Source organism: Trichosurus vulpecula, chromosome 7, assembly GCF_011100635.1.
Source record: "Trichosurus vulpecula isolate mTriVul1 chromosome 7, mTriVul1.pri, whole genome shotgun sequence".
NCBI lineage: Eukaryota > Metazoa > Chordata > Mammalia > Diprotodontia > Phalangeridae > Trichosurus > Trichosurus vulpecula.
Genome location: NC_050579.1, coordinates 260,221,832 through 260,232,807, shown reverse-complemented (window position 1 = coordinate 260,232,807; position 10,976 = coordinate 260,221,832). Strand labels below are relative to the sequence as shown.

The following is a 10,976-nucleotide window of genomic DNA, read 5'->3' as shown; positions in this document are numbered from 1 at the left end:
GTTTTGTTTACATTCCTACACGGAAAGATGACATGTATGATTCATGAGACCTCAGTATTAGGGTAGCTGAAGGGAATATGCATATATGTATATATGTTTATGTATATATATATATATATAAGTGAATGTGTATGTATGTATATATCTATGTGTATATGGAGAGAGAGAGAGAGAGAGAGAGAGAGAGAGAGAGAGAGAGAGAGAGGACACAGGGTAAGTTGAAGATGAAGGGAAGATATCTAAAAGAAATAAAATCAAATTAAGGGATGAGAGAGGAACATATTGAGAGAGGGAGATAGGGAGAGATAGAATGGAGTGGATTATCTTGCATAAAGGTGGCAAGAGGAAGCAGTTCTGTGGGAGGAGGGAGAGGGCAGGTGAGGGGGGAATGAGTGAATGTTGCTCTCATCAGATTTGGCCTGAGGAGGGAATACCATACATACCCAATTGGGTATCTTACCCCACAGGAAAGAAGAGGTAAGAAGAAAAAAAAGGGGGGGATGATGGAGGGGAGGACAGATGGGGTGGAGGTAATCAAAAACAAACACTTTCAAAAGGGGACAGGGTCAAGGGAGAAAATTCAATAAAGGGGGAGGGGTTGGGAAGGAGCAAAATATAGTTAGTCTTTCACTACATGAGTATTGTGGAAGGGTTATACATAATGATACACATGTGGCCCACATTGAATTGCTTGACTTCTTGGGGAGGGTGGGTGGGACGGGAGGAGGGGGGAGAATTTGGAACTCAAAATTTTTAAAAACAGATGTTCAAAAACAAAAAAAAATGTTTTTTGCATGCAACTAGAAAATAAGATACACAGGCAATGGGGCGTAGAAATTTAGCTTGCCCTACAAAAAAGGAAGGGAAAAGGGGATGGGAGGGGAGTGGGGTGACAGAAGGGAGGGCTGACTGAGGAACAGGGCAACCAGAATATATGCCATCTTGGAGTGGGGGGGAGGGTAGAAACGGGGAGAAAATTTGTAATTCAAACTCTTGTGAAAACCAATGCTGAAAACTAAATATGTTAAATAAATAAATTAAATTAAAAAAAAAAAGAAAAAGAAAATTTTCACTGTGTGTATAGGAGGTTGGGTCTTCTCTGTTAAAAAAGTTGAAGAGTTGATGAACTGGGATGAACTGGGAGGACATTATCATGTATATTGAAGTCCCCCAATATTAGAACAGCGGTCATGGTGAAGAGGAAGACTGAACCAGGTACTAAATTCCTTGAGAAAAGGCATAGAATGAATTGGAAGCTGGTGAGTTTCATAGAGCTTTCATAGAGCATTAAATTTGGAGTCAAGATAGATCTGAGTTCAAATCCTGCCTCAGGTGCATATTACCTCTGTTTCTTTGGGAAAATAACCTTTCTTAGCTATATTTCCCTCACTAATAGCACCTACCTCATAGAATAAGAATCAAATGAGATAACATGTATAAAGCACTTTGCGAACAAAGTGCTATATAAATATGCTATCTAGTATTATTATTGGGACAAAGATCTGGATAGGATGATATAGGCAGATAGAATGGATTTCAAAGCTGGGAAGGTTCCTGAGTGATGGAAACAGTAGGTAAGTAGCAGTAAAGAACACGGGGTATGCCTTTCCTCTTCTTGACTCATTGTGAAAATTAGCGCGAGAAGAGTAACTAGTATTAAAAAAAGTGGCCGTGGATCAATGAACAAGCATTTATTAAGTGCCTAATATTTGCTAAACACTGCTCTAGGGAGCAAGAATACAAAAACACTAGTGAAACGGTTCCTTTTCTCCAGGTGCTACATTTTATTAGAGCTTCAGCGTCTTACGGACAGAGCCGGGTTTCCCTTAGTTCCAGAAAATCCGAAAACAGGAAGAAGAAATCTAGCAGGAACAGGATTGTGCTAATACAGTAGGAGGTCCGCAGGGTGTAATGGGATGAGAGGGCAGAGAAGTATATGGACCAAGAAGGCTTAAGCCAATAAGGATGATGATGGAGGAGAAGGTTGTAGCGGAAGAGATCGTTTTCCCATCAAACAGCAACTCTGAATCAAAGGGAAGCAGAAGACTGGAGTTTGCTTTCTTCAAGATGGGAGAAGTAGCAATTAATTAGGGTTATCCAGCCTTAAGGGTCCTATGATGAGCCTAGCTCCTGTGCTAGAACGGCAGCATTTGCTCCCAAGGTCAGTCACTCCAAGGACGGGGAAATCAGTGGTGTAAGTGATCAGAGACACCGGGAGATTCTCTTTGATTCCTTGGGTCAATAAATCATCGTTGCACAGATACCCTAGGGAGGACTGAATTTATACACCATTCCCAAAGTGGCAAGGGACAAGGCACTCCTGGAATCCTTTCTTGGTGATCCTCTATCTAGTATCTCTGATGCCCTAAGGGCCAGTATCTTTGATGGACCTGCACAAGACTTCAAATGGATGTGGCTTCTCTTCAGTGAAAGCTCTCTTATTGCCTTTGGTTCCCTGAGACTTAAGATCTCTTATTAGTTGAGACCCATGAATCAGCAAATATAGTCATGGTTATTGGGCCCCTGGAAACTGGACCAAACTTAGACCTAGCACCAGCTCCGTAGCTTTATCCTGAAAAGTCAGGATATGAAAAAGAATTGGATTTGGAATCAAAAGAGCTGTGTTAGAATCCAGGCTTGGCACTTACTAGTAGTTTGTGACCTTGGGCAAATCACTTACCTTTAGTGGTATCATTTCCTCATTTGTAAAATGAGAAGAGTTGGATTAAAAGACCTCTGCAGTCCTTACACCTTTAAACCTAGAAATACAAGCCAATAACACTTTAGATGCCCTGAGACTTGGGATTTCTTATTCGATGTTAATGGGTTCAGACCTTGTATTGCCTTATGGACTATGGAGGATTCTGATCTAGAGGTCATTTGGTCCAAGCACTTCAATTTACATGGAATGTAAATTGAGGAAACCAAGGCCCACAGGGGTGCAAGTATTATTTTCTCCATTTTATAGATGACAAAACTAAGGATCTGAGAGTTCAAATGACTTACCCATAATCATACAGCTATGAAGTTCTGAGGCAGAATTCAACCCCTGGAACCTGCCCCTTTGGCTATACCAGACGGCTTTTCTTATCTCCTTTGTAGTGAACGTGACAAAAAGTGCTTTGAACCTAGTAGGGGAAGGCCTCGAGAACCTGAAGTTTTCTCCCAGATCTACTTAGTTCCTGAATCATTGTGTATATTGTTTGTTTGGGTGCTTTGGGAGATTAGTTGGGTTAAGATATTTGTAATGAAAGGAATTGCAATGGAGCCTTGATATCTCTCTCCCATCCCTATTTACAAAGCAACCACACAATGTTTTCATCATACAGGTTTTGATATGTAGGGACCTGAACTAGGCAAAAGATTGTTCATTGTAGAAAATAATGAAACCAAAGCAGCCAGGTTGAGTAGGATGTTAAGCTCCTTAACAATAAATCAGTAAGGAATGTTGTTTTTGTTGTATAACCTCACACATTATCTTGAATATAATAAGCACTTAATGTTTAATGGTTGAATGAGTTTCATCTGAGACATGTAAGCAGTACTGTCATGTGGAATACTTTCCTTGTGGTGGGATTTCTCCCCACGGAAGGAAGGATATGGCTGGGATTAGTAATTGGTGGCTCTTGAGTCAGGGAAGCCAGGTAAAAGACCATTCACTATAATAGTTCAGGCAAAAGATGATAAAGGCCTGAATTAGGTTGGTGGCCATGGGGTGAAAAGGAGGGAAAGGATTCCTGTTTTCCTGCTTCCCAAGGAGTTTTCCTGCTCTTGAGAAGCTTTGTTTTATGGGTGTGTATTTATGTGGAAAGGAAAGAACACTAACGGGGAGGATCAGGAAATATTTCCAATAGGACAGAGAATCTGAGCTTAAAGAAAGCTAAGAATTCTTTTTTTTTTTGAGAGTCTTATTGATGTGGTTTTGGTTTTACATCACAAAAATGTACGTATTACCCCCGCTGCACTAGAGATTTCTTATAACAAAGCTAAGGATTCTAAGAGGCAACCCTAAGGAGGGAGCCATAGTAAGTGATATTTACAAAGCATGTATTTGATGTTCACAACAGCCTTATTATTACAGATTATATTTCCATTTTGCAGAGAGGAAATTAAGAATCAGAGAGGTTGAGTGACTTCCTTGCCCATGGTCACACAGTTAGTGTGAGAATGGTATTCCAGACTATGACTCTTCTCACTCCAGAACCAGTACTATCTCCATATTGCTTGCCTATATGTTAATCTTCCTTATGCATAGCTCAGATCAGGTTACTCCACTAATTAAAACATTAGACTCACTATTGCCTAATGATTCAAACCTATACTCCTTAAACCGACATTCATGGCCTATCACTATTTACGTCCAGTCTATTTTTCTAGCCTGACCTCCCTTTCCTATATCTTTTGCTCTAGTGAAACAAGACTACACATAGTCTGAATAGTCTAGCATTTCTCTACCTTTGTAGAAAAAAACTCCATTAACACAGTTACTTACTATTATAATGTTCTTCCCACTCTCTCATCCTTTCTTCCCAAATCTTTGCTTGTAAAAATCTTATCAATCCTACCTCCTCTGATACCTCCTTCTCCATGAACCCTTCTCTAAGGATTGAGTAGCAGAAAGTACTCTCCTCTGATCCACTGTGACACTCTGCCTTATTATGCATACTGTGTGGTGTTTTGTATTGAAATCAGTTGGGTTTCTCTAACCTCCCTGACAAAACCAGTAGGCCCTTGAACACAGGGCAGTATTATACTTTCATCCCTGACCACCTAGCAGAGTACATATACCTATATGTACTATGTACTATATCTGCTAATGGTAAACTGGATGGAATTGAGGCACTCATCAATAAATAAACAGGTATTTATATATTGTGGCCCAATCAATAACCTAGAAACTGGACAGCTAGGTGGAGCAGTGGGTAGAGTCTGGGCTTGAACTCAGAAAGACTCATCTCAAATCCGGCCTCAGATATTTACTGGCTGTGCGACCCTGGACAAGTCACTTAACCCAATTTGCCTCAGTTTCCTCATCTGTAAAATGAACTGGAGAAGGAGATGGCAAACCACTCCAGTATCTTTGCCAAGAAAGCTCTAAATGGGGTTATAATGCAACTGAAACAACTGAACAACAATAAAACTCAGAAACTACAGCAGATGATATAGATGAGAGAGATCTTAGAACCTGGAACTGAGGATGAGATAAATACTTAGGCCCCTGAGAAAAGCAGTCACTCAGCTTCCTAAGGGTTCCCTTATCCAGGTCTTTTCTCTGTAAGACTAGGCTATAGTCTCTGCTCCCTCTGCTCTTGTGCACAAAGCAGCCTGTATGTTGAGAGTGGGGGTGGGGTAGTGGTTCTTTCTCGATCACACAGAGAGGCCCTGTGATATAATGGAAAGAACACTGAACAGGGCATTAAGAAGCCCAGTTTGGAACAATGGGTGGAAGCTTCAGATGTAGAGTTCAACTCTGTATAAGGAAAACACTGCCCAATTTAGAGTTATGCAAAAGTGAAACAGATTGCCTTAAAAGGTGGTGAGTTGGCCTTCTCAGGAGTTCTTGGGGATACTGCAGAACAAGGGTTCTTGATCTGGGGTTCATGACACTTGTGTTAAAATATTTTGATAATTATTTCAATATAAATTGGTTTCTTTGAATCCTAAGAGTTTTATTTTAGGTATTTAAAAACATTATTCTGTGAAGAGGTTTAATGGCTTTACCAGACTGCCAGAGGTCTATGACACAAAAAAGATTAAGAATCCCTCCTCTGGAGGATTCTTGTCCAGGTGTGGCTTGGACAACATGGTCTCTTAAGGTCTCTGCTAACTTAGAATTTGTTTTAAAAAATATACTGTGAATCTCTTCTTTGCCAAGGGTGACCTGTGTGTCCTTGGGCAAATTACTGTGATCTATGGACTAGTTTCTTCATCTGCAAAGGGAGAATGGTAGACTAAATTATCTCCTAAGTTCCCTTCAAGTTTTAGATCCTGTCTGGTATTCCAAATCTTGGTTTTGACAATAAATAGCAGTGTGATCTTGGGCCAATCCTATCATCTATGTAGACCTTTTCTTCCTCTACAAACCTCAAAAGTTGTTGGAGGTGGGGTGAGGAAATCATAAGTTAATGGCTATTAAAAAACTTTATAAATGTAGGAAATTCTTTTCGTTACACAATAATGTCTCCTTGTGGCCAGCTTTGGAGCTACATTTCCCCCAGCCCAGGTCAGAGCTTCATTGCTTTGCTTCCCTGGTCTTCTCCTTTGTCCATTTTCTCTAGCTTTTTCTCCCGCCAATCCCCTCTCCTAGCCTTAAGCTAAGCATCCCTCCCTCCCTCTGCTGGAGTCTAACCCTTCTCACTCTCTGCATATACCTAGCCAATCCATGTCCCCCTCAGTTTAGAAAGCCACGTTCCCCAGCCTGAATGAAGATGCACACACACTATCTGGTTTCTCATCACACATTTATTTATTGTACATTTTCACAATCTGGATTTGCCACAGAATTGGGGGCACTGAAGGGGGCAGGGTAGGGATAGGGAATGGGGGGGGTCTAAAACAAAGCCCCACCCCCACATCTCCACCACCCCCAACCCAGTAGGCAGCTCTCTTTCTCCTCAACCTCCTAGAAAGTGGAACGGGGGAACACGGAGATCTAGTGGCAAGTAAAAGGACTATATCCTCCCCTCCACGTTTCCCCCAAATTGTGCCATTTATTAAAGAGACTTTCTGACCCTCCTCCTTCAACCACCAACTCCCCTCAGTCTGGAGGACCTCACAGGAACCATTCCCTTGTTCCCTTGGGGAGAGGAAGAGATAAAATGTCTCCTCTTTCCCCAACAACACATTCTGGCAGTGACTATTTCCCCCTTCCTTGAATTCAGGGGGGCATCCAAGGGAGGTGGGCAATGACAGGACTTTGCAAACCCTCCCTGGAACCTCAGGGTGGGCTATCAGCTCTGTTCCCCCCAAGGAGGTGGCTCAGAGGGGAGGAGGTCCATGGAGGACTTGTGAGGTGTTCCTCAGCCCCCTTACCAGACTCCCCACGGCAGTGACAGCCCCTGTTGGCTGGTGGCCTCCCCTCCTAGATAAGAATCGGAATGTAGTAGGGTTCCCCAATTCATCCCAGCTGGGGTGGGAGGGGCAGGTGAGGGGGACCCTTTTGAGAATGTCAGTGAGCCCCCCTACCAAATATGGGGAGTAGGAATGTGGAGACCCCCAAGTGGCAGAATTATTGGTCCATCAAAACATTTAACTTTAAGACACTTACATACCAGCTGTGGGGTTGAGAGTTGGGGAGGCATTAATGGGAAAGAGGAATTGGGAAAGGATGATGACAGACAAGAGTTAGTAGGAAATGGATAGTGAAAAAAAAAATGGAATGGGGGGAGGCCACAGGCCCCCATGTGTTAAAAGCAAAGAACCCCTCACTTATGTAAATGTCGTGCAAATAAGGGTAAAATTGGAGGACCCATAGGTGTGTTTAGTAGGCAAAAGGAGGAGACCCAATACGGGTCAGGAGGCAGGAATGATTGAAAAGCAAACCAAAAAGGGTGTGGTTATGTAAATGACATGCTAATCTGAATGCTCAGAGCTCCCAGGAGACACAGGGGAGGGGAAAGGTGGCTAAGGGAATCTTTGTCACAGTCCATAATGATTGGATAGTCCATAAATAAGGGGGAGCCCCAGGCTCCTGGGAGGAGAGAGATGGGTGGGGGAGATGAACAGCTAAATCCAGGCAAAAAGGAAGATGGAAGGAGAAGAATAGAGAATGTTGCATAGCAAATGCACATGAGGGGACTGTGGGTCAAAAGAAAGGGAGAGGGATGAAGAGTTAGGGTAAAGAAAAGGGTGATGGGCAGGGTAGAGAAGTTAAGAACAACCAGAAAAAATCTTCTAGTAATAAAACTACAAACAGACCAAATATATATAATATTATATATGTATAAATAACAGCTGGCTATTTACAAGGGGGGACACACACGCAGACACACCGGAGGTGGGACAGGAGAAGGGGCTGGAAGATATGGCTGAGAGAGGGAGAGCCATGGAGGGAAGGGGGCCCTCTCCCGGGCAGGGGCAGCTCCTGCTGTGGGTTTAGGTGCTGAAATAAACTGTGGAGAGACCCAAAGAGTGTTAGGGTCAGATTTGGTCCATATCTCCCCAGCTGGGGGAATCTCTGACCTACACTTAGCCCTCCTCAGTTCTGCCCAGCCCCCCACCCTCAGATGGAATTTCATCAGCCTTAGTTAGAAGGGTAAGTTCGGGGGATGCTGGTGGGACTCAATGATCCTACAAGGGGCTAATGGAAAAGACTATTTCTATTTCCTCCTAGGCCATAGAATCTGAACCTCCTCCCTCAACTCCCCACTCACCAATGATGAGGATGAGGATGATGGCGCATATCACTCCAAGGATGATCATCATCTGGGAGGGTGGGGTGGAAAGAAGGAAGGGAAGAGGGAAGGGAAAGGGGAAAAAAGGGTGAGATGAGAAGGTGGAGAGAGGATGAGGAAAAGAAGAAAAGGGGAAAAGAAAAGAGAGATGAAAGGGAGAGGAAGGAGAAAAGGAAAAAGAGAAGAGGGATGGGGGTGATAATCAGGTTGGTAGGGGAAAAGGTCAGAGCACCAAGCTCTGCCTACTTCCCACCCTCCCAACCATTTCCTGAAGAACTACAGTATATCAAGGGGAGAAAAAAACCTTAGTGACCACCTAATATAGCCCCTTCATTTTAAAGAGGAGGAAACTGAAGCCCAGAAAGAAGTGACTCACCCAAGGTCACACAGTTTTGATTTAGTGTTGATCAGGCCTAGAGAGCACTTTACCCCATTCCCTCAATCTCCTCTCCTAGCTAGCCTACCCTCTAGAACCTCCCTCATGCCCTCCTCAAGTCTCCTTACTTTGAGGTTTTTCCACCAGTATTTACGCTTGAGCTTGGCAGCGCTTGTCTCAAACTGGGAAGCCCCAGCCTGGAGGGCATCTGCACGGTCATCTAGTTCTGATAACTTCTGGTCCCGCTCTAGGACCTTGTCCACATTCACCCGCATGATATCCACCACCTAGACAACGGAGGAGGAGAGTGATAACACGTTCATGCCATGGATTCACACAAGCAACATACCAAAAATATGTCACAAACTATGCCAGAAAAAAAGCTTCAAGCACCACACAAATAGGACAACCCCCCAAGGACACATATCTGACACAAACCTTGGACCAACTGTAACCTAATGTACAGAAGCTGTCAGACACTCAGAATAAATAATACCAGGGACACATGCTTAAGGCATAATGCATACACGGGACCCACTAGGGACACAAAACAAGGGCATGCAAGCAGCTAATCCAGGTACATGCCTTAGACATACTAGCAAAACTCACTGACACACTGGGTGTAGGGCAGAAACCTTCCCTTTGCACAGAATAAGACAGACAACAAGACTTACCCACTCCCTACAAACCTCCAACATGCCTAGTGTACAACAGCCCAACACACCAGGCCCAGACCTCAAAGGGTAAAGCAAAGGAGCAAGGCCAACTAGCTTACCAGGTGGGCAGGGGCATGACAACAGTGACACAGGTCGCTGTCCAACACCGCCGACACGAAACATTTGTGCCTCTTACCCCAACCTCCTCCCACCCCAAAGCTCCGTCTCAAGGAACACAGCAGTGAGCTGTCCGTGGTACTGATCACGAGGCACACAGTCCTTACCCCCCTTCCCTTTCTTTCATTTCTCCGCTCACCTCATCCACCTGGGCCTGGGTTTGCTGCAGCCTCCTGTTGCTAGTGAGGTTTGGGGGGGCAGCAGGAGGGCCCCCTTCTCCTGCTGGGGCAGCAGGGGGCATGGCAGTAGCAGGAGCAGACCTGAGGGTGTAAGTGGCAAAAGCGTCTCGACACAAGGACATCCAGCCCTTCACAGCAGACTGCCAAGCCTCCCCTCTCTCGGGTCCCCAGCTCTTTCCCAAAGACAAGACCTGAGGCAAGCCCTTCCAGACCCATTCTGAGTCTGAGTCTCCTCTCTGGGCCCCCAGTTCCCCCCTGAACACTGAGGGATTGGGCTGGAGCACTGTGGTAGTGAGACTCCTCACCTCCTCCTCTCAGGGCCCCTGGCCGCCTGGGGACTGGGGGCAGGCCCCTAATCCCCAGGCTGGGGGGATGGGGGGTAGGTTGGTGGAGGCTGCCAAGACCAGTGAGACTTTGCGGGGCGGCCGGGGCAGAGACGCCGGGGTCCACCGTGCCAGGGCTGGTGACACGAAATCTCCAGGGGCGGGTCGGGTTGGCTGGGCTCGGAGCGCCCCGTGTCGGTCTCCGCTCGCACCGCGCCGCGGCCCTGCAGCCCCCAGGCACCCCTGGGGCCCTTGTATTTTTAGCTCCTCGTCGCCCATTCTCCGGAGGCTCGGACAGCCCCAGCCCAGTCCCTCCTCTGAAAGCAAGAGCGACGCCCCCGCGGCCGGCCGGGCTGCAGGGGACAGAGTCGACAATGCAGGGACGGGACGGGGCGGCGGCGGCGCGAGAGCCTGCAGCCCAGGGCTCGCACCTCCCGGGGCACGGCCGGGCCCAACTCCCAGAGGGCGCCCGGGCAACCAGGGTGGGAACGGCCAGGAGGGCGGCGGCGGCGGCCGCGGGAGAAGGAAGAGGAGGAGGAGGAGGAGGAGGAAGAGGAGGAAGGAGTGACAGCGGGAGGATGGCTCCGGGCAGTGCACGGGGGCCCACGGTAGCCCCGGGGACGGCGCCAGGCGCCGGGCGGTGCAGACTCACATGGCGGGGGCGGGCGGGCGCGCGGGCGGGCGGGGACAGCGGCGGCGGCGGCTCCGGCTCGCGCTGGCTCCGAATGGTGCTGCCGAGCCTGGGGACGGGAAGATGGCGGCCGCGCGTCACCCACATCCGGGCACCCGTGGGCCAGGCCGGGCGGGGGAGCGGGGAGAAAGGGAGGGGGAGCTGGGAGAAGGGGTTGAGGTGCCGCCATATTGGATGCCCT

The 10,976-nt window shown here is 46.7% G+C and overlaps 1 protein-coding gene across 2 annotated transcripts; it reads right to left on the bottom strand.

Annotated features, from left to right (window-relative positions):
• Positions 1–7,923: 7,923 nt before the first annotated feature.
• On the bottom strand, positions 7,924–10,976 carry VAMP2 (vesicle associated membrane protein 2). Of its 2 annotated transcripts, XM_036769464.1 has the most exons (5): positions 10,757–10,976; positions 9,742–9,862; positions 8,898–9,056; positions 8,373–8,424; positions 7,924–8,111 (listed from the first exon to the last, which is right to left on the bottom strand). In XM_036769464.1, coding segments are annotated over exons 1-5 (351 nt in total). In that variant the 5' UTR covers positions 10,759–10,976; the 3' UTR covers positions 7,924–8,094. The 2 variants fall into 2 exon arrangements, with proteins under 2 accessions (XP_036625359.1, XP_036625358.1); XM_036769463.1 differs by lacking the exon at positions 10,757–10,976 and having other exon boundaries at positions 9,742–9,918.

Bases quoted from the DNA above. Each gene is read 5' to 3' on its own strand.
- VAMP2 (XM_036769463.1), bottom strand. From the start codon at position 9,903: ATGTCCTTGTGTCGAGACGCTTTTGCCACTTACACCCTCAGGTCTGCT. The intron at 9,057-9,741 runs GTGAGCGGAGAA...TCCGTTGTCTAG, and splicing joins CCCAGGCCCAGGTGGATGAG to GTGGTGGATATCATGCGGGT. The intron at 8,425-8,897 runs GTAAGGAGACTT...CCACCCTCCCAG, and splicing joins ACTGGTGGAAAAACCTCAAA to ATGATGATCATCCTTGGAGT.